The following is a 23602-nucleotide window of genomic DNA, read 5'->3' on the forward strand; positions in this document are numbered from 1 at the left end:
AGGAAGATGAAGAGGAGGATCAGGAGGATGATTTGGATCAGGAGGAAAAGGAGGATGAGGAGGAGGAGGATGATGAGAAGGATGAGGAGGAGGATCAGGATGAGGAGGAGGATGAGGATCAGGAGGAGGATGAGGATCAGGAGGAGGATGAGGATCAGGATGATGAGGAGGAGGAGGAACAGGAGGATGATGAGGAGGATCAGGAGGATGATGAGGAGGAGCAGGATGAGGAGGAGGAAGATGATGATGAGGAGGAGGATCAGGAGGTTGAGGAGGATCAGGAGTAGGATGAGGATCAGGAGTAGGATGAGGAGGATCAGGAGGAGGAGGATGATCAGGAGGAGGAGGAGGAGGATCAGGAGGAGGAGGAGGATCAGGTGGTGGAGGAGGAGGATCAGGAGGAGGAGGATCAGGAGGATGATGAGGATCAGGAGGATGAGGAGGATGATTTGGATCAGGAGGAAGAGGAGGAGGAGGATGAGGAGGAGGAGGAGGATCAGGAGGAGGATGATTAGGAGGATGATGAGGATCAGGAGGAAGATGAAGAGGAGGATCAGGAGGATGATTTGGATCAGGAGGAAAAGGAGGAGGAGGAGGATGATGAGAAGGATCAGGAGGAGGATGAGGATCAGGAGGAGGATGAGGATCAGGAGGAGGATGAGGAGGAGGATCAGGAGGATGACGAGGAAGTGGATCAGGAGGATGATGAGGTGAAGGATCAGGAGGAGGAGGACGAGGAGGAGGATCAGGAGGAGGATGAGGAGGAGGAGGATCAGGAGGAGGATGAGCAGGATAATGAGGAGGAGGGTCAGGAGGATGATGAGGAGGATCAGGAGGATGAGAATGAGGAGGAGGATCAGGAGGAGGATGAAGAGGAGGAGGAGGATCAGGAGGAGTATGATGAGGATGAGGAGGATCAGGAGGATGAGGATCAGGATGAGGAGGAGGAGGATCAGTAGGAGGAGGAGGAGGATCAGTGAAGAGGAGGAGGAGGATCAGTAGGAGGATGAGGAGGAGGAGGAGGAGGAGGAGGAGGAGGATGAGGATCAGGAGGAGGATCACGAAGAGGAGGATGATGATGAGGATCAGGAGGAGGAAGAGGAGGTGGAGGAAGATGAGGACCAGGAGGAGGATGAGGCTCAGGAGGAGGAGGATCAGGAGGAGGAGGAGGAACAGGAGGAGGAGGAGGAGGGTGAGGATGAGGATCAGGAGGAGGAGGAGCCTCAGGAGGAGGAGGATCAGGAGGAATAGGATGATGAGGAGGAGGATCAGGAGGAGTAGGATCATGAGGATGATGAGGATCAGGAGGAGGATGATGAAGAGGATCAGAAGGAGGAGGAAGATGATGAGGATCAGGAGGAGGATGAGGAAGAGGATGAGGAGGATCAGGAGGAGGATGATGAGGATCAGGAGGAGGAGGATGAGGATCAGGAGGAGGAGGATGACGATGAGGAGGAAGATGAGGAGGAGGAGGATGTTGAGAAGGATGAGGATCAGGGGGAGGAGGAGGATCAGGAGGAGGAGGATCAGGAGGAGGATGAGGATGAGGATCAGATCAGGAGGAGGATGGGCTCAGGAGGAGGAGGAAGAGGATCAGGAGGAGGACCAGGAGGAGAATGAGGAGGATGAGGAAGATGAGGAGGAGGATGGGGTTCAGGAGGATGTGGAGGAGGATCAGGAGGAAGAGGATCAGTAGGATCGGGATCAGGAGGAGGAGGAGGATCAGGAGTAGGATGAGGAGGAAGAGGATCAGGAGTAGGATGAGGAGGAAGAGGATCAGGAGGAGGATGAGGAGGATCAGGACCAGGAGGATGAGGAGGAGGATCAAGAGGAGGGGATTCAGGAGGAAGAGGATCAGGAGGATCAGGAGGAGGAGGATCAGGAGGAAGAGGATCAGGAGGAAGAGGAGGAGGATCAGGAATAGTAGTAGGAGGAGTAGTATGAGGAGGAGTAGGATAAGGATCAGGAGGATGAGGAGAAGGAGGAGGAGGAGGAGGATCAGTAGGATCAGGATCAGGAGGAGGAGGATCAGTAGGATCAGGAGGAGGAGGATGAGGAGGAGGTGGAGGATCAGTAGGAGGATCAGGAGGAGGATGAGGAGGATCAGGCGGTGTATCAGGAGGAGGAGGAGGAGGAGGATCGTCATCTGCAGGATCTGCACCCTCCTCATTATGCTGGGCAATATCTTGACTTTCAAAATGCTAGTGGTCCAGATACTTTGCCTGAGATGTAATTAGACTCGCCCTTGGGCCTTCGTATTTATTTATTTAGGAGAACACCTACTTCAGGTGGTGGTTCGTAGGGCCCCAGAAGTCTCCACCACAAGGGCCTTGGAGCTGTATTTCCTTACTGTGGAGACTAGGCAAATTTGGTCACTGAAACTTAACAGCTAGGTCTTTCCACCTTGGAATCTTTGCTTTTTCCTGAGGTCCTGATGGCAGCTCTCTTGGTAACTTGGGTCAAGCCTTTCTCAACACCAACTTTAAGCTCTCCAAATGATAGATGCCATAGGCCTGCGTCTGGGGATCTGACCTTCTTGAAACAGATTCCAACACCTGAAGGCCTTGTTGTACAGGTGCTTGCCAGTAAAGTAAGTCCCAGAGCTTGGACATGGAATCAGAATTCATTTATGCCTTTGGAAACAGGGGTTTCTTTCCCAGCTTTGTCTTTGGCTAACTTAAATGCAGTATGTCTTTTGGGATGTTATTCACATGTCCTCTGGGACATAGCAAGTAACATTTTCCAAAATAGTTTCATAGTACCTTTGTGCAGGTTATGCATGGCTGAGCACTAGTGGTGCAGTCCTTCACCATGCCAAGCTATATACTTTCAGGCTTATCGGGGATCATTCAGGTGTCTCTGATGGGCATACTGTTTGATGGCTCCAAACATTTTGGAGGCAGATCTGACTGCTTCGTAGCTCTTTAAGGACAGCCAGGCATCTGTACACTCCTTGAAGATTGATTTCCCTCACCAACCCATTCCATCAACAGTACCAATACTCTTGGGGCATTGCCTAGCAACAGAGGCAACCCCCTAGTGACAGAGGTTGTGGGCCACCAACAGATGTGGCGAATCCTCCTCCTACTCTTCGCCTACTGCAGCTGTAGCCATGCCACTTTAATTCCCCTCCTGTGTTCATTTGAGGTGGGTAACGGTAGGATTCACCTTTATTTGCCTGGCTAGAGTGCAGTTATCTCCATTTATTTGTTAAGCCCTCCCCACTTTCCTACAGATTTTTCTTTTTTCTGAGGGCCATGCCACTATTCAGGTCAAGGAAGTTCAGGCTGTCCTTGCCAGAGGTTCAGTAGGGAGAGCACCAGGCACAGAGATAGACATGTGGAGTTATTGCTGCTAATTCTTAGTGCCACGGATGGACAGAGGATTGAGACCAATCTTAGACCTCAGGTTTCTGAGCACCTTCTTTTGGAAGTACAAGTTCAAGATGCTGACTTTAGCCCAGGTCCTTTTTGACCTGGACGGGGGTATTGGGATGATGTCCTTGTTCTTCCATATCCTGTTCTGCAGTCCCACAGGCATTTCCTCCAGTTTGTTCTGGTTTTGAAACACTGTCAATTCACAGTCCTGCCCTTTGGCCTTGTCTCAGTTCCCTGTGTGTTCAAAAAGGTGATGAGTGTGGTTGCAGCCCTTATTCGCAGGCCCTAGATACATGTGTTCCCTTACCTCTGTGATGGGCTGAAGTCAGGCTCACTCCTTTCAGTTGTGGATCACCTCCACACTATTACATTATTGTCCCCCTGGAGTTTTCTATCAATTAGCTGAAATCTCACCTTGTTCTGCAACAGAGGATTCTCTTTATAGGGCCAATCCTGAACACGGAGGATTGCACCACCTAGAAAGAGAACTGCCAAAGGTAAGTGATTTGTTTATTTTTGGCAGGCTAGAGGAAGAGAAGGCGCAATGTACTTTGGGCAAAATGTTATAAGCACCCACCAACCTGATTTTGATCAGGCCAGTGAGGGAGAAGGGGCAGCATGTCTTTTTGAGTCTCTGATTTTGTTCCGTCCTGGTATGGTTGTGGGTGATGGGGATACGTGAGGGGCTCTTCTGCTAGGACATTCTCGATCCCTGGGTGGTATTGTTGCTGTTTTAAGTCCGGAGTTTTACCCTTCCTACCTCAAAGGGGAGCATCATTTCCACTCGAGCTCACAAATTGGTATTTCCAGCTCTCAAGTCACACACTTATTTATTTTTGGTTTTGCCCTTAATTACGTTGAAAAGGATATTTAATTTTAGCACTTTTGTACCTTGGACATCGTTTTAACTCTGCTTACCAAAGAATGAAAATGCACTTTTTGTTCAAAAACAGTTTGTTACTCTGGGGTGTGCTTCTGTCAGCCCTTAAGGTGGTGTGTGCCCACCACAAACCTTCATGGCCATATAATGTGTTCCCAATAAAGACCACAGTGTGTCTTGAAACTTTACTAAGCTGCTGACTAATCAAAATTATCTATTCCTGTCAGTAACTCAGAATCCACTTCCTTCGTGATATTTGAAGCCTGTGGACCACATACCTCAATAGTTTTTATTTGAAATGAGAGACATTACTGAATGGATTAACACCAAATTTGAAAAATCAAACAGAAAGAATTGGGCTGTGTAAATAACTAATTCTGTGTCATTCCTTCAAGCGGTTTTCTATGGTTCTGTTTTGGAACCCTTAACCCGATTAATGGTAATTCCCTTGATCATTGAGCGTGAAACTCTCTCCAATCAAATGCACGTGAGGAGTTTTTGTATAAGCCTTTGTGCAAATTTGTGAAGTTACTCCAAAGTTCTCAAATATTAACATGATTTTCCTTTATAAAGTAAGATGTTCTAACTACAGAGGTTCTGTTTATGCCTCTATATACAAGTGTATGCTTCCCTAAATAACATTGTGGTGTGCGCCTACTGCAAGAATGAGTAAATGTATGTTTGGTCCAGTCGTCAAGGCAGGCACTCACCTGCAGATTAAATTTGAATCCTTCTCACATTGTTCACTGTATTCATTCCACTAATACCAATTACGACTTTTGTAAAATACCCATAAAGGAAAAATCATTCAACCGTTAACTGAAAACTTTATCCAGAAATATGCACACATAACCACAACAAAAGGGTGTGAATGTTATAGCGACCTACAAGAAAGTATGGAGCATGTTAAAACTCAAGGGTTTGGTGTTTTGGGAGTTGATGTGAACACAGTGTAGAATTCTTTAGCGGCCATGAGTTTCTTGCTGCTGTGCGGCTTGCTGTACAAAGGTGGTTGCATTATTTTAAGCTACTTTCCTTCCTTTACAATATGAGTGTTTGGAGTACGTGGACCAGAGTGCTATGAAAGATTAAGTCACCTGTGCTGATGTGGGGTTCTTTTAGGTCACGATTACAAAAGCCCAAACATTACCCCTAACTGGACTGCTTAATGACTAGCATGTACCATTAACTCAGTGTCTGTTTTCAAAGCCCATTAGCTGTCATTAACCCATCTTCTTTACTACCAGTGACGCCCACTGTCGCTTTCTGCAGTTCTATTAGCATCACTCACTAGCTATTCTGAAATCAGGACCTCTGTTACAAGTACCTCCTCACTTCATCAACTTTGCTCTGACACGTACTGGTACTTTGTGCAGCTTCGGTCACCATATCTGGTTTATGAAGACAACTGAGGTGTATAAGGGATAGTAACCACAATCCAAATCACAAGAGTGTTTCCTGTTGTGACACTTTGAACTCTCAGTGTTGCCTGCTATCCCACCATAGGCCTAGATCTTTACTTTTGAGTTGTGAGTTGGGGCCATTTCAAGGATTGGTAATGTTACAAAGGCAGGAAATAGGACAGTGGAACTTTAGGGGACATTTGGGGTGCGGGGGGGGTGACATAGGTGATGTGGATCAGGACTGAGTGATATAGATCAGGGGAATAGCTACAGGGCGCGATTGCTGAAAAAGAGATTCAACTGACATTGCCTTATTCCCGTACTGTTGAGGGGGTTACCATGTTAATTTTGCTTTCTAATACATAATTCAAGGGGGTGTAAAGTCACATGTGAGAATGTTCAAACCTATGATATTTAACTCTACTGTATGCAGCATAAGGGTGAAGACTTGCAGCGCAAAGTTGGAGAGGGGTAAAATATTTTCTTTAGTGACTTCTGTACATCAATATTTTTTATTTCAGACACTTAGATCCTTTTGGGACAAATGTAAACTTCCTCGATGCTGCCTTCAGAAATGTCAGAAATCTTGGAGTAGTGTCGTTGACCTCTACAGATATCAGCAGCTTGTATGGTAAAGCTCTACATGTGGCCAAACGCCATTATGGAGTTAACATCGTCCGGACTGAGTACTTCAGGGAGATGGCAGCTAGAATTGTGGTTGGTGCTGTGGCCAGGTAATTGTTTTAAGATCTCTCTTGTGTTCAAATTAAGCTTGATGATTGCAAATAAAAGTAATGTTTCCATTCACACACTGCAAGGAAACAGTTATTTGTTTTGCCTCTTGAAGGAATTAGAGTGTTTCAGCTTGGTAGAAGTTACCACAAGATAAAAGATGAAATGCAATGGTGGTTGCATGATCACTTTTTCATGAATTAATTTCAAGTTCTTAGCACAATGCTGTGTTCAAGGCAATATTTGACTTCGAGTGCTAATAATCACAGTGTGCAAAATGTTATACGTGGCCCTAGGTGTTGCTGACCGCTTCTTACTGAAAGAGATGTCTGGCTTTAGAACATTGCCTGCAGCCCTGTAGATTAGCTATACTCAACCTTGGGTGCTTCTTACTGGTGTTACTATAAGTTGCTACCTGGCCTCAGATACAGCTGAATCCTAAGTAATTTAAGGATGGTGGGTCAGTGTTACTCCTGAATATTCTAAACACTCAGTACTATCTGGTCAGTGATGCTGCTGATGGTATGCTTATGCGATGCCTGTCCTAAGATACCCTTTACATGTGCCGTGCTGGACCTTGAATGCTACTGAATGCTCGTACAAATGAAGCGATCTTTAGACTCAGTTGCTGCTGAACTGCCAATCTTTGAAGTTTTGCCTGGATTCTGATGCTAATGAATACCAGGTACTTAAAATGGTGCCTGACTGAGGCCTTGTACATGAGCAGTGCCTGTCCCTGGGCAATACTGAATGCTGTGAGTATGCTATTCTGCCTGGCACTGGATGATGCTGAATTTTATGCTGTGAGGATGATCCATGATCTTTGATGCTGCTGATTGTTGTGGATTTGAGATGATGTTTGGACTATGGTCTACTGAATGCTATGCACTTGAGGTGATTTGTAGTCTAGGATCCAGCTCAGTATCAAGCACTTGTTTAGGTTAATTTGACTCCTTGGCCAGTATGCTGTGATTAACCTGATTTTATGAAACACTATTCAGTGAATATTGGCAATGTTGTATTGTGCAGGTGTTTTCTTTTAATTGTTCTCTAGTGGTTAGATGACACATATTTGATTTTTCTTCTAACTGCTGTGAATTAATTAATAAGGACACTTACACAAATGTTTGAATAAGCTTCGTAAATAAATTGCATATTTTTCTTTGCAGTAAAAATGAAAATGTCAAGACCACTGAAGTGATTTTAGAATTGTATCTGACTAATGTACTGTTGCAATTCTCAGAGCTGCTGGCCGTTGTAACAAGGGCATTGACGTACTGCTGTGTGTAGCAGTGGAGCATTTCATCCTGGTGGTGGTGAGAGTTTTGAGAGGACCTACTGAGGCTGATGAAAGTGCAAAGAAAATTCGCACACTCATCCATTGCCAGTGGTGCGAAGAGAGGATCTTCCAGAAAGATGGTCACATGGTGGGCGGTAAGTAAAGAAGTGTATCATATTTAGCTCTTTCCTGACATTTAAAAGTTAAGTAAATTACTCTCCCTGGTCCTTCTTGTGAGGCATTGTCTTTAAGCTCAGGGTTTCTAGGCACTAGCAATGGTGAGTGCTCATGTTTACCATTGACGTTCCAGGATCTGGTGTTCCAGTTCGTACAACCAGCTTACATCCTTCAGACAAACACTTAAGCCTGCAGATCTAGCAAAATTAAAAAGTAAAGACCTACACTAGTTGTCAGTAGGTTACAAAAATAAAATTTCTACCAAGCCAGCCTCTCATTTCTGCCCAGAAAGCCGCTCAAAAGGCACTCGTTCCCACACTTTTCGAGTTTCTGAGGGAGCTCTAAATGATTTAATCTTAAGCCTAGATTTCAAACTATACCCAGGAATCAAGATGGATCTACCTGGTGACTTTCAGATCCTAGACCTGATAGTGCCCACTACCAGGGATAGGCAGGGTGAAATTATTCTTTGGCCCATGGACCTGCTTTGGTCTTGTACTGTGGCCAGCCTTAGAACAGAGAGCCAACAGCTTACAGTGTGCATGGAGCTGCCCTCTCAAAGTGAGAATCTGTTCAGCAATAGAGACTGGTGATGGATTGAGGACAGCATCCTTCCCAGGTGCTGGTGAGTAATCTTTACTCCACGGCAGTGCCTCGGTTTACAGGACTATAGACATGTTTGTGCACTCATATGTTATCTCATTGCAACAGATTTAAATTCTTAACAGAGATTTCCTATTTAATTATAGTTCAGCCACACAGATTGACATCTTAACTCAGTGAGAATATTTCTTAGGCTCTGTCCCTAGAATTGGCAGACCAGTTTTGTGTTAGCATTTCTGATGAACTTCCCTCTTCTCTGGGGGAACCTGTGCAGGTGCCCCTTTCTGCTACCAAGGAATCCTTCAAAGGCCCCTAAACAAGAGGTATTCTGTTTGGAACTACAGAGAATAGCACCTATTCTTGTTGTACTATAGATCCTCAATGCACCCCATTACATAAACCGCTGCTTCAGCATACAGGATTACCTCCTTTGTTATCTGTGTTCTAACCCCAGTCAACAGTGCTCTTTCCCAGCAGTCCTAAGTATGAATTGGTGCTGTTAGATAACCCAAGAATCCCTGCTGTGGCAGTCCAAAATGAGACATAGGACCATTTTCAGTTTGTCACTACCCCTACAGACACACATACACATGTGGTCTGCTGTTTTCTAGTTAAAAAGCCAGAAAGGCTTGGTCACAACTGAACAAAACCAAGAGGTTTCCTTATTAGATACCACACTACTTTTTCCACCTGATTGCATGGTTTTGCCATGCAGATCAGAGTCAAAAGAAAAACGGAACATAAATGCTTTGTTTTTCTGACCAGGAGACCAGGAAGTCCTTCCGTGGACTTAATATGGAGAGATACTTCAGCACCTCAGTCAAATCCTAAGCTAGCCATGGCACTGAACTGCCTTTGCATAACATCGGGCCATTGACTCTCATTGGTCTGCTTATTAACATCAACTACAATATGTAGGTGCACTGTCTCCCACCATTATGTGAATGCTGTTTAAGGCCTTAGCTAGAGACAGTCAACGTTTTTGGCAAAACGTGTTAACATCTGTGTTCATTAATTTCTGTGAGGGGGATAAGTAAATGTAAAATCTGCAGGGGGGCAATCTCCAACATTTGTGGATATAATGGGGAGATGCAACTTATTTTTTTTAAATTTATACCAAAAACTAATGAAACAACATACCTCAGACAACGTTCAGAGTTTATTTTCAGTATCCGTGCATGTTTAGAAAGTAAAGTAACTAAAATATGTTATACTTTGTCCCCCTCTCAAATGTTTTATGGTGCTCCCTGATGTCAGTATGTGTTTCACTAGTAAATATGTATATTGTTTCGCCTCTCCAAGCCATACGCCCGATGCTCTGCTGCTTCACACTCACTCTGCTTTACCGTTCTGTATCTAATAGCAAGCGCATGATTGTCTCTCCTAGTGGACAGGAAAAGACTCACTAAGCAAGCGATGTCTGTGCCTAGCCCACTGAGCAAATCCATTGAGCTGTTGTTACTGTAAATTAGGATTTTCCTTGAATATTTGACCAGAACATCAATATTCTGTTAAAACCCAAGGAGGATCATTTTACTGAATTTTTCTTTTTTGCCAACATTTTTGGCAACAGGGTAACAACAATCACAAACAAACATTGCACTACAACATTGCCAGGAAACAAGAATGCTAGTGTTGAACATTAATTTATGAGCATCTACTCTCAGATCAACCGCTGTTGCAATCTGCTTATTCAGAGAGAAGTCATGGTCCTTAACTGCTCTCCTGCTTGACTAATTTATTTTTCTGAGGTACATAGTTATTGTTATTGATAACGAAGTAATGTATTATCCCTATATGTATTTATTTTTTCTTTGTATTATTGACTCAGCCGTTTATTCCCCAAAGGATTGGCTTGCTTTCCACCTCTAATTCATCCTCTTATTTTAACCTTTTTTTGGCTTTACCAAAAAAAGTCCTATTTCTAGAGCACAGTAGTGCACCTATCTACCCTTCCATTCTGCTCTGACACCAAGACTCAGATGTTTCACCAAATTGGAAATTTTTCTATGTGCATGTCACATGTGGTTGTGTAAAATGCATGGGTGGTCATCTTTATTAAAGCAGTCTTTTTGTATTGCTTTACATGAGGAAACCTTTTTTCCGTGCCCTGTGTTAACCTGCTACGACAGAGAAAAGGAGTAGATATAATGAGGGTGGCAGGAGGGAAGTGGAAAGGAAATAAGAGGTCATACTTGCTGCCAAACCCAAGGGTATCTCTTAATGGGATAAGTACTTCTGTTTTCACTTTTACCAGTTGTAGAAAGCGCCCCTTCTTTACATGGTAACCCCCACTTTTTGCCTGGTATTCGCTGCAATTTTGAATGAAGATGCACTGGATCCCTGCCAACCAGGTCCCCAGTGCCAGCTCTTTCCCTACTGTGCAATTGTTCCCCAATTGGCAATACCTTTGATCCCCACCGTAAGTCCCTAGTAAATGGTACCCCTGGTACCTATGCCATGGTACCAAAGAGGGTCTCAAGGGCTGCAGCATAGATTGGGCCCCTTACCTAGCACATGCTGTGAAAACACAACATGGTACACAGCCTATGTGCCATGTCCCCTAACACTGCATGCGTTATATGTAAGTCACCCCTACAGCATGCCTTACAGCCCTAAGGCAGGGTGCATTACTTTACATGTGAGGACATATCTGCAAGAGCAGATATGCCCCTGCTATGTCTTTGTCGATTCTTAGCCATAGTGAGTGAACAGAGAAGCGATTTTAAGTACATGTGCTTGACATTGGTCAATACGAGTTCCCAATCTACATGTTGGCTTCACTGAAAATAGGGATTTTGGTATCAAACATCTCATATTAATAAAAACCTCCCTCATGTCATTGATGGATTTATTAATACATGCACCCAGAGGGCACCTTAGAGGAGCACCCTGAAAACCTACCAGCTACCAATGTGGGGACCGACTAGTTTTAGCCAGCCTGCCACCACCAGACAAGTTTCTGGCCCGTAGGGTGAGAGCATTTGCTCTCCGGTGGTCAGCAAGCAAGCTTGCTCTAGGTGAGGTGTTTACACACTCCACCCTACAGGATGACCTGCAAATCTGCATTCTAAGGCAGGGGGCTTCAAAGAAGATGACCGCCCTTGGTATGCAGATCTGGCTTCACTCAAAGGAGAGATGCCAACCCTCTCCTGAGCTGCCTGATGTGGATACCATATTTAGAAATCTGTCATCTTGGTTTTGGCAGGAGTAGGAACTCTGGGATAGGGTTATTTCCACAGAAAGTGGTCAGATATATGGGTAGTGACCCCAGGGGTAAGTAGCCCATTGGCTGTCACCCTACACTCCCTTAAATGCCCCTAACCTCAGTGTTTAGGGGAGCTCTTGGCACCAGGAAAGCAGATTCCTGCTGCCCTATGAAGAAGGGCACACAAGCCGCGAAGGCAAAAACTGAGGAAGAAGCATCTGACTTGACCCCAGTCCTGCTGGCCTGTCTGCTGTTCCTGCCGATTTGCAACAAAGTCGACTCGTCCTGCAAGCTGTTGCACCTCCAAAAGCCTGGGAGGACTGTCTGTCTTCAGTAAAGAGCGAGGAACTCCCATGGAGCAGCAAAGCTGCTTCCCTACATCTTGCAGGCGCCCCAAGAAGAACTGAGAGGTCTCTGGACCACTGCAAACCTGACACCTGAAAGCACTGCTGCACCTGTGCTGCCCAGCTTGAGTTTAAGTGGATTAACGGTGCCAATGTGGTCCCCCAGAGACATAGCCCACATTGGACTTGCCTACTGTGGACTCACCACCTCCACCTGCAGTATTTGCACGCAGGCCCCCTCAAACGTGAGTGCTCTGATGGAGAAAAACAGATGCCTTAAAGCACCTCTGCACCGGGCCCTTGGAGAAGAGGACACAGTGTCCCCACATCCCTGAGCATCTCAAGACTCAAACCCACCTGTTGGTTTTCTTTGACTGGACTCCCTGTCCATACCTGCAGCCTCGTTTCAACCAGACCGATCCCATTTGTCTACCATTGGGTACCCGACTCCATTCTACACCTCTGCACCCGTCCGCCCCAGTGGCACCCGGTGTGACCGGTGGGTGTAGTCCTGACCCTTGCCCAGTGCTCACCAGGAGATTGGTCCCATAAGTCGCTGAACTGTACCTGTTTGCTGTATTTGTTTTTCCTCCATAGAATAACATTTCAGCTTCCAAAAACGGCACTGTCGACTTTTCAAAACTGTAAAGATTTCTCTTGAACCATCTTGAAACATGAAAAATGTACTAACCTGAACGTATTAAATATGGAGCCTTAAAATATATAAAGACACTTGTTATTTTTATAAATTGGGGTGCATCGTCTTGAGTCATGTGTCTCATTTATTAATTGTGTGTGTTTTTGCAGATGTCTCACAGTCCTCTCTGATAAGCCTAAGGCTGCTCGATCACACTACACCCCTAAAAAGAGCACATTGGGATTGCTAGAGCAAGCCCCTGCCCACTGGTAAGAGAACCCCTGGACTCTTCGTACAGATATCTCATTTTGATATATCATATAAAGAGACAGCTTCCTACACCAGTTTAAAAAAAGAATAAATAAGCACTGATGAAAGAAGGAGCAGTGAGTGGGATTTTTGAGGTAGGTTAGCATGTTATTCTGAATTCTTCTACCACTAACCCTTTCCTGGGCACAACCACGTCATCTGTGGCTAACCCCTACTGTTGTGCATGGCTCCATAAAATCCATGATAAACCACTACCTTAGATGTGACATGCTTGGAAGTTTTGCCACTAATGTAAAGTCCATAAAGCTAAGTATCCCTTCATACCATCTGAGTACATTTCTGACTCTGTTGAGCTATGAGAATTCCACCATCAAGAGGCTAGAAAAGCTTCCTTAATGTGAAGGACCCTTCCAAGCTCAGGCTATGGCCAAGGTCTCTGCAATTGCGAAGAATCATATGCGAAATGAGCCTCCCCTTTTCTGACTGCAACATGCTTTGTCACCCTAGCCTCAAATGAGTTCACGTTTAACAAATCGTAAGTCCCTGTAGACGCTGTTAGGAATCGTACACTCTGTGGTCTTTCATTGACCCCTGAGGGCAAACATATGTGTTACCAGAATTACAAATAGAATGTGGCTAATTGGTTAGACAAAAAGCATGATTTGACCTACATCCTTGTCCTGTTTGAGTTTGTTGCTTTCTCCCCAAATGTCCTTCCAGACCTTACCCAGTTTCACATTCTCAGATTATCTTAATGTCGATCCAAGTAGTATTGAACACGCTGAACCTCGAGCTGGCTGTACTCCCAACATGTGGCTGATGACACGTGCCATAGGTAAGATTTCCTTTTGAGAAGCCTCCCTGTAATTTCATTAGGGCTCGATGCTCCTGCCTGTCTGTGAATTGGTAGGCCTGTGTGGCCTCACATATGCTCCCCTCTTTCCTCTGCTTTCATTCCAGTTCTAGGAGTGGCTCATACAAAGGCATAGATTGCTTTTGGAAAGCTTGCCAGGACAAGCCATGTGCCACATATTCATGACATGGTTGAACAGGCAGCCAAGGTGAATGTGTTGGTGAATTTCCCCTTCCTTTGGGGTTGCCCAAAGAACCTTTGTATACTGAGCATTGCCAACATGACAATTATGACTGGCTGAAAGCAGAGTTGCTTGTTCAAAGTCTGCCGTGATCCAGAAAGCATCCTTGTTGGCAACTCATTCATCAAAGAACTCAGGAAATACATTAGAGTTATTGCTTGCACTGAGTTGTGGCCATCATCTCATTGATAAACTGCTAGCAGAGAAAGACCCTCTAGCTTACAGGATTTTGACAGGTGTTTCTCTCAAAAGACTTAGATACCTAGATACATTTCTCTGCGGGATGTCATTGCATTAAATTGATTAATAAGAGCAGTGTCAGCCATTCTACATTATTAGTAGATGCTTCGATCCTATTACAATTCTCCTTCCTTTCTGATGTTTCTGCTGCATTTTTCTTTGTACTTTAGACAAAGAAATGCATTTTACAGGAAGTTTACAAAATATTTAACAAATGTGTAGAATTTGTAACATAATAGATAGTTGACGGTATGTAATAAATTGCAATTTTATGCAGAAAAATATATGCCACAGATTGAATGGTCCCCTGTAATAGCTCAGTTTGCACTTGCATTTTAGTGTGCATTACAGGGATATTTCCATTTCCAAAGTAATACCTCTGAATGCATATTATAGTCTTATAGTCTGCTGCTGAGAGCTATACCAGTTGTTAAATGCTCTGAACCTTCAGCTCAGGCCTATAATGAGGGTGAGGGTCTTTAACAACAGGTATAGCACGAGGCAGAAGGGTTATACGGTTATTAGATCTTTTCACACACACTGACCTTAGTATGTTCTGAATAAAATAAAAAAAGAGAAACACATACACACACATTGGGATGTTGGAGCAGAAGGCTTATACAAGCCATTATAAGCCCTGAGCCACTTCGCTGTCTTCCCTGGAGCTCTCAACATTTCAGCGTTCTAATCATCTTTATTGGCCTCGATGATGCCTGTGTTACATTCTATTGGGCACCAACATTAATTCCACTTTTACCAGGCCTAGGTTTGACTGCTCATCTACAGTTACCACCAGAGAGCCAATGAAGCTACAAAGTGCGGTCTGAGAATTAGAGGTCAGGGTGCCATCCATTCATCCAAGCGGGGAGCACTGCAATATTACCTTTGAAGCGGTTAGGTATTTATAGTACCTACTGTATTTGGACAAAGCATTGACACACATACCACACGCTCAAACACTACCCTTCCTGGACTCGACCCTGGGGATGTCATACCCTTTATTTGTGCAAAGAGGCCCTCAAGTTATATTTATATAGTACAGTTTTCAAGTCCTCACACAGTGCAATAGATGCATATGGTGGCCCTTATCCAGGCATACAACTACGCAAGACATACTTAAGTAGTCCGAGGTTTCTTTGAGTGTTATACCATTGATGGTGCCCTTCCTTCTCCATACACACTACAACCTGGTCATTGATTCTAGATCTCTGCTTAGATTGGCCATCTCCTTCTCAAGAATATATACATACTTAGGTCTCTAAACAGACAAGTAGGCTTGCATTCCTTTCCTATTCTGAACCCAAGCTCCCACTCTGCATTTTGATTTGGGCATTGTTTGGAATTTTCCCATCCATCTGCTAGATAGTTGATTCAGCATACATTGAATTGCAGCGCTACATGTTCATCCATTTTTCCCACAGACAACCCTGGCATCATCATATTCTTCCTATATTGTATTGTAATAGTATTTCTATAGCGCTTACTACCCCTGTTGAGGCGTCAAAGCGCTTTTTGGCGAGTAGCACGCTACTCCGGAACCCAAAAGGAATTAGTGGTGGATTAGTATAGGGTAAAATGAGTACAGTTTTAGTATTATTATGAGTTAATTTGAGCCGCGGATATGTGAGTGTTAGTTGGATTGGCTGGGGTGATGGAGGGGGGTAGAGGAGGGAAGAATCCAGAAGTGTTAATTGGGAGTTTATGGTAATAGGATTTAGACTTGAGATGAGTAAATGGGGTATGGAGGAGGGAAGAGTCTGTGGAAAGGGTTAGTGAGATCATAGTAGCAGGAGGGATTTGGATGAGTTAAAGGTGAGATAAATGAGGGATGATTTAGTAGGGTTGTTTGGGAGATCATGGTAGTCAAGTGAGGTTTGGGTGAGTTAGATGTGGAAGAGGAGGGAAGAGCTTTGGCAGGGTTATTGAGGAGATGAATGTAGTAGAATGGATTTGGGATGAGTCAGAGTGGGAATGGAGGATAGATTGATAGAGACATGACATATGGTGATGGGTAGATAAAGTGTGATATGAAATGAGAGCAGGGATTCATAAGTATCTAATATAACAACTTATCTAGGAGCTATGCAATGACCTATGAACATGTTAAGCATAGAATAATATATACACACACACATGAATACACACACACATGCACACATATATGTGCATACATATACATATTTAAACCATGTGTAAATATACAATAAACAGGTTTAAAGAGTATGTGTGTAGTTTATTGTTATGACATAGTACCAATACATATTTTCTATAGAACTATATATAACTAGAATATACACATAATCAGATAAAAATATGTATCAACATAGGCATATGCAGTGCATAGCTGTTTGAATATATTGGTTATGAAGGAAAGAGCCAACTCTTGAGTAGTTTTCTGAAGACAAGATAGTTATCTGTGGTTCTTATAGTTGGGGGTAATGTTTGGCTGCTTGAACGGAGAAGGATGTACCGCCTATAATCTTTTTCTTGTATGGTGGTGTTCTAAGGCGGTGTGCCAATCTTGAGCGGAGGTTTCTTTGTTCAACGTATTTGGTTATTTTGTTTCTGATAAAAAGCGGTCCTGTTCCATGTATAGCTTTGTGTGTGATACAAAGCAGCTTGAAGGTGCATCTTCTGGCAATGGATAACCAGTGTAGTGCTCTCAAGGCAGGGGAGATGTGGGCTTGTGGCTTTACATGTAATAGTAGCCTAGCTGCGTAGTTCTGAATACGTTGTAGTTTTTTCATAATAGAGAAAGATGATCCATGGTAGAAGCCATTGGCATAATCCAGTTTGGATAGTACAAGTGAGATAGTAGCTTGCACCTTGTGTGGAAATCCGAGGTGGGGGAAGATGCATCATAGAGTCTTCAAGGTGATGAAGCATGTTAATGCTAATTTGTCCACTTGGGCATTTATAGTTAACTTGGAGTCCATGGTGATTCCAAGGTTTTTAACTTCCTTGGATAATTGAGGAGGTGGTCCGAGATGGTCAGGCCAGGCGCACAGTGGGTCATAATTGTTCCCAGTCACAACATATGAGTATTTCTGTTTTGGAGGCATTTAGTTTGAGGTGGCTCCAAGTCATCCACTGATCAATGGCTCTGATGCAACTGAAGATTAGTGAGTTTTCAATGTTTTTGGGGCATTCTAATTAAAGTAGTATTTGGGTGTCATCTGCATTGTTGTAGCATGTGAGATCAAAATCATTTATCACTTCTGGTAATGATATCATGTAGATGTTGAAAAGCCAAGGTGAGATGATTGATCTTTGGGGGACCCCTGCATTTGTGAGGTAGGGTTTGGACGAGAAAGGGGGAGAATAGATGATGATAGTTCTTTTTTGAAGGTAGGATGTAATCCAGTCGAGAGCAGTCCCTTCTATGCCGGCTTCGTGGAGTCTTTAAATTAGGGTGTCATGGTCAACAGTATCAAAGGCAGCCGAGAGGTCCAAGAGAAGTAGTGCAGCAACTCCATTGCGGTCGACTGTGTTTTTAAGATCATCCCAGATTGCTATGAGCGCTGATTCAGCACCTCTTCCTGGGCGGAATCCAGTTTGGAAGTCTGAAAGTATAGAATTGTCTTCAATGAATTTTGACATCTGGGTGAATGCTGCTCTTTCTATCAGTTTGCCCAGGAAAGGTCCATTTGTGATTGGTCTGTAGTTGTTGGGGTCTTGCGGATCTAGGTTTGTTTTCTTTAATAACGGTCGTATGTATGCCTTTTTCAGGTCTACAAGAAAAGTTCTTGTAGTTAAAGAGTTGCTGAGCATTCTTCTTACAGGTGTGGCAGCAGAAGTAGATAAAAGAATGTTCTTGAAGATGTGTGGTGGGCAAGGGTCAGAAGGGCAACCGGAAGGCCTGCTTGCTTTGACTAAATCCATAAATTCACCTTGTGATATTTGTTTGAAGGACTGTAGAAGCTGGGTTGGTTCATTTTTAGAGGGTATTTTAGGAAAGGGGTTGGTGCTGATGGTTTTCTTCCGTTTTAAATAGGAGGCCAATGTGTCTGCCTTGGTTGTGTAATGAGTTGCCAGTTTGTTTGTGAAATCTTGAGTAGTGGAATTACTTCCTTCCATGCATGAAGCTTTTCCAAATTAATTGAGAATTTTATAAAATTATTTGGCTGCAGATTTAACATTTTTAATTCTGTCTGAGTAGTACCTTTTTTTAATTAGCTTTTTTGATTGATGATTTGTATATTCTGTTAAGTTTTTGTAGCTGCAGTTTGTCTTGACTGTTGTTTGTTTTGAGCCAGGTCTGCTGCAACTTTCTGATGTGTTGCTTTATCTTTTTAAGCTCTATGTTTTTCCAAGGTGTTGGTTTTCTTTTGTCCTGTTTAGTTTTTCAGAGTGGTATTAGGATACCTAAAGCTTCCTGCATCCACTCAGTTTTGGAACAGAACTAACTGTATCTAGATCTATGTTGGCTGTTAGTTTTGTTTCTAAGTCATCAAAATTGAGTTTGCTCCAAGGTCGATAGGTGCATGTATGTAAGTAGTTGTGAGGTGTGTTGATTTGTGGTGTTTTATGTCAGAAAGTTATCAAATGGTGGTCTGACCATGTGATTGGCGTGATGCTATGAACGGTAACTAGTTCAGGCTTAGCAAAAATGACATCTGGGATGTGTCCAGCGATGTGTGGGATTGTGTACAATCTGATGCAGGTTCAATGCGACTAGGCCAGTGGTGATAGCTTTTGGATGGGGCATATTGGGTTTGTCAAACCAAATGTTTAGGTCCCCAAGAATGCATAGGTTTGAGTATAATGTAATAAAGTTTGAGACTGCCTCTAGCAAAGCGTCTGGGAATGTAGAGTTGTTAGGAGGAGGTCTGTAAAGGAGGAGAACATTACAGGAGGAAGTTGGAGTAGGGTGGCATCTGGTGAGGAGGGCTTCACAACCCTGTATGGAAATGTTGTCTATTTTACTGAGATTTATTGCCTGTTTGAATATAATAGCTAGTCTGCCTCCTCTCTTCCCTATACAGTTTTGTGTGATGGTTTGATAGTCTGGAGCAAGGGCTTCATGCAACACTGGGGCCATGTCATCTCCCAACCATGATTCTGTTATGAATAGTAAGTCAGGTTGTATGTCTGTGAGCAAGTCGTAGATGTGGTGCTTGTTTTTTTAGAGTGACCGAGCATTTATGAGCTGGCAGTTTAGTACAGTAGTGGCGGTGTTGTTTTGTTTAGAAGAGTGAGCAGTATATTTTGAGCTTGTAGCAGGTGTGTTGTTAGTTGTGATAACTGTGTGAGGGTCACAATAATGACCTCAACTAACCCAGATTAGCATCAGCATGTGCGGCTTCATGCAAAACAATTTAGAACATGAATATATAAAATATCTAAACTAAGGAACACTAATTAAGACAGTGCAGTTGGTACCTAGAAAGAAAAGGCATAAAAATGCAATTCAGTCATATTTTCATATCTACCTATCCACGGTATGGGTCAGCAAACAGAATCAGTCTTCATCCTCAGGTCATCAATCGATCAGCAACACATCAGGCTCTCAGTCAGAAAGTATGAGCCCAACGACAGAATCTCAAATCTCTTCTTCTCGCTTTGTCACTCTATATCTCTAGTCTCGCAATCTGCCTAAGTTCCCTCTGTCGCGTTGTTAAATCAAAGTCACCCAAACTATCCCCTAATTCCCAATTAGTCAGTAAATTGTACATTATTACTCTACCCAATAGGTTTATATACCAAATCTGTGAATTCTAATATTTCATCCTTCACACGTCGTTGATTGGTCTGCTATACGATGTTCTCATCATCCGGTTCTCTCTCTCTCTCTCTATATATATATATATATATATATATATATATATATATATATGTGTGTGTATACAGGGAACTAGTGGTTGTGCTTAGGATGAAACTTCAAACATGTCTTTCCTTCTTTGTAATGTTCCTGTACATAAGAAATGTAGAGCACTAGAAGTACAGAGGAAGCACAGTTGAGATGAACTAGATGGCCCCTGTCTAAAAAACATGAAACAATGAAACAAGCATTGATGTGGAGTTGAAATGCTTTAAAACATAAGAGGATCGTATGGATGTTTCCCTTTCTGCCTTTTCAGAACTGTCTGTAGTTTTACTACTGTCTGTAGTTTTCAGGATTGCTTGGACATGGATGTTTACTCAGGCCTTGAATAGGTGCAGCATTTTACAGTTTATATATATATTTTTACAAAAAAGAAAAATTAAAATTATTTCTACTGTTCCTTCTCTAGAAAACCCTTACCAACAACTTCCTTGTAATTGTCACGAAAGCATGCCTGGAAAATCCGCAATAGAACTTGGACCTATGTGGTATGTCGTGCACAAATGTTTATTTATATGTTTTGTGGCTGTTCCTTTTGAGTATTTTATCGCATTATAGTTATAGTGTACAGGTCTACTATGAAGCTTTTGCTTGGACCTGATCCACCATGTTTTGAGACCATTGTGCCTCTGTTGCGCTGCATGCCTAAAAGGAAACTTACTGTTGATTACTATGTTTAAAATATTGTGAGACCAAAGAAAGACATCCAAAGCTATGACAGACAAACCTCCACGTCCCTCTTGTCTATCGATTTCTCAACTAACCATAGTAGTTTGAGACCCTGGTCTTCTTTTCCTTGGTCATCCCACAAATCACAGCTCTCAGATTTGTATTTTAATTTCAACTGTGTCTTTGTTTTTCCCATACTCATGCCTTTTCTTAATGTCCTCACTTGCTAATGAGATTTTATTTGATCCCCCTTAACCAAATCTTAAAGGGCCGGTCAGAATTCCAACCATACTATCGGCACATCTGGAATTTACAGCTGAGTTTTTATGCCCCTTTAGGAAGCTGGCTCTGTATATACTATATCAAAATTAGATATTGTGTGCACAGAGTCCAGGGGTTCCTCAGAGGCTTAACAGAGGTTAAAGTAGATAATACTAATGCTCTCTTATGTGGTAGGGTGGTCTAGCAGTTATGCTTATCAGAGGGTAGTGCAAAGTATTTGTTGCACACACATAGGCAACAAATGAAGCACACACTCAGTGACGAACTCCAGGCCAATTGTTTTTATATAGTAAAAATATATTTTGTTACTTTATTTCTAGAACCAAAAGATTCAGTTTGCCGGTAAGTGCATTTACAAGTAAGTAGTAAGCATATGTATCAACACCACTTTGTTTCAAATTGGCAAGTAAACTATCTTCAAGTAAATAATAATCTGTTTTAAAAGTTGACACAGTGCAATTTTAAAACACAGTCCTGGTGGGAAGAAAATTTAGTACAGTTCGAGTCTCTGGAGTTTAGGATGTCCACAGGCTGGGGTTCAAGTTAACCCCAAACACCCGCCACCAGCAACGCAGGGCCAGCCGGGTGCAGAGGTCAAAGTTGCTGCAAAATGTAAAATGGTTTCCGATGGAGACGGGGGTCACTCGGAAATAGATCTGCCGGCAGATAAGTACCTGCGTCTTTGGGGAGCAGACCTGAGCAGATTAGGAAAAAACCCGGGGGGCACACAGGTCAGCACCAAACACACACCCTCGAAGGCACTGGAACGGCCGGGTTCAAGGTGCAAACTCTGCATTGGCTCCCAATGCTTTTGATTAGGGGGACCCCGGGGGTCACAAGTAGGATGCAGGCTGGGTCCAGGAGGTAGGTTCAGGGAAACCACAGGCTGGACAAAGAGGAGGGATGCCTGTTGCTGCACTGGATGACGAGTTCCCCAAGGCCAGGGGGCTGCAGGTGCAGGGTACCTTTTGGCGTCTGGTATCTTCATCTGGATTCTTCACAGGCAGGGAGGTCCTCTGGATTTAGTCTACAGGCGTCATTGTGTTAGTCAGGAGGGGTCAACCAGGATGGACACTAGGTCAGAATCGCCTGGGGACCGGATCTAGACCGTTGGGCTACTTGAATACGTGCCATGGGCGTTGGGTGCTCGCGGATCCGGGCCACTTCTGGAGTCCTTGCTGTGGTTTCTTTGTGGACAGGGCTGCTGTCGTCAGGGGGATCTTGGCCCTCTAAAAGGCTGGCAGTCCTTCTGGGGCTTTTAAGAGGTTGCTGGTCCTGCAGGATGCATCACTGTTTTGTAATGGAGGCTTCAAGAGCTGGAGACAGGCCAGTAGGGCCAGAGCCAAAGCAGTTGGTGTCTTCATTCTTCTCTGCTGGGGGACAGCTTAGCAGTCCTTCTTTCTTTGTGTTGTGTTCTTGAGATCACCAGGAATCTGGTGAGATAGGTTCAGGGGAGCTCTAAATCCTGGATTTAGGGCCATTACAGGGGTCGGTAGCCAATGGCTACTGTCCCTGAGGGTGACTACACCTTTCTAGTGTCAACGTCCTTTGGGGAGAGTGACACTAACCTAACCCTATTGTCCCTGTCCTCCAAGCCAAGATGGAGGATTCTGCAGGAAGGGGGTAACTTCAGCTCTGGGCACCTTAGGAGTACTCTAGCTGAAGTGGTCACTCCTTATTTTTCCTAATTGTCCCACCGCACTTGCCGTCAAAAGTGGGGCTTTGTCCGTTGGGCAAGCATTCCACTAGCTGGAGTGCCCTTGGACCTTGTAACAGGAGGCCCGAGCCTTTGTGGCTCGCCGCCAGGTGTTACAGTTCCTGAAAGGGGAGGTGGAGGGGTGGGGGGGGAGTGAAGCACTTCCAACCAGTGCAGGCTTTGTTTCTGGCCTCAGAGAACACAGAGGCTCTCACCTCATGAGGTCAGAAACTTGTCTGGAAGTGGCAGGCTGGCAGAGACCGGTCAGTAGTGCACTAGGCATTTGGCTAAAATACAGGGGTCAGCTCTAGGATGGTTCTGGGTGCATTTTTCAATAAACCCAACACTGGCATCAGTGTGGGTTTATTGTGCTGAGAAGTTTGATACCAAACTTCTCAGACTTCAGTGAAGCCATCATGGAGCTGTGGAGTTCCTAATGACAAACTCCCAGGCCGTACTCAGTAGGGCCATTTTGGACTGCACTGCAAGAATGGACTTAGACACTGTAGGAGCATATTGCTCATGCAGCTATGCCCTCACCTGTGGTATAGTGCACCCTGCCTTAGGGATGTAAGGCCTGCTAGAGGGGTCACTTACCAATGCCACAGGCAGTGGTTTGAGGGCATGGCATCCTGCGAAGGGTGCCATGTCGACTTTGTCTTTTTCTCCCCACCAGCACACACAAGCTGCAATGGCAGTGTGCATGTGCTTGCAGAGGGGTCCCCAAGGGTGGCATAATACATGCTGCAGCTCTTGGGTACCTTCTCTGGCCACACGGCCCTTGGTACCTTTTGCAAGGGACTTAGCTGTGTGCCAGGGGTGTGCCAGTTGTGGGAACAATGGTACAGTTTTGCGAAAGAACACTTGTGCTGGGGCCTGATTAGCAG

General features: G+C 44.0%; 1 protein-coding gene across 4 annotated transcripts in view; it reads left to right on the top strand.

Moving 5' to 3' along the window:
- TRMT1L (tRNA methyltransferase 1 like) overlaps window positions 1-23602 on the top strand; it is a 274234-nt gene that overhangs the window by 173351 nt on the left and 77281 nt on the right. For all 4 annotated transcript variants that reach the window (XM_069231501.1, XM_069231499.1, XM_069231498.1 and 1 more), the window contains exons 12-14: window positions 6182-6394; window positions 7636-7826; window positions 20478-20556. In XM_069231501.1, the coding sequence (XP_069087602.1) occupies window positions 6182-6394; window positions 7636-7826; window positions 20478-20556 (483 nt within the window). The remainder of the gene's footprint in view (window positions 1-6181; window positions 6395-7635; window positions 7827-20477; window positions 20557-23602) is intronic.

This window comes from Pleurodeles waltl, chromosome 4_2 (genome assembly GCF_031143425.1).
Source record: "Pleurodeles waltl isolate 20211129_DDA chromosome 4_2, aPleWal1.hap1.20221129, whole genome shotgun sequence".
Taxonomy (NCBI): domain Eukaryota; kingdom Metazoa; phylum Chordata; class Amphibia; order Caudata; family Salamandridae; genus Pleurodeles; species Pleurodeles waltl.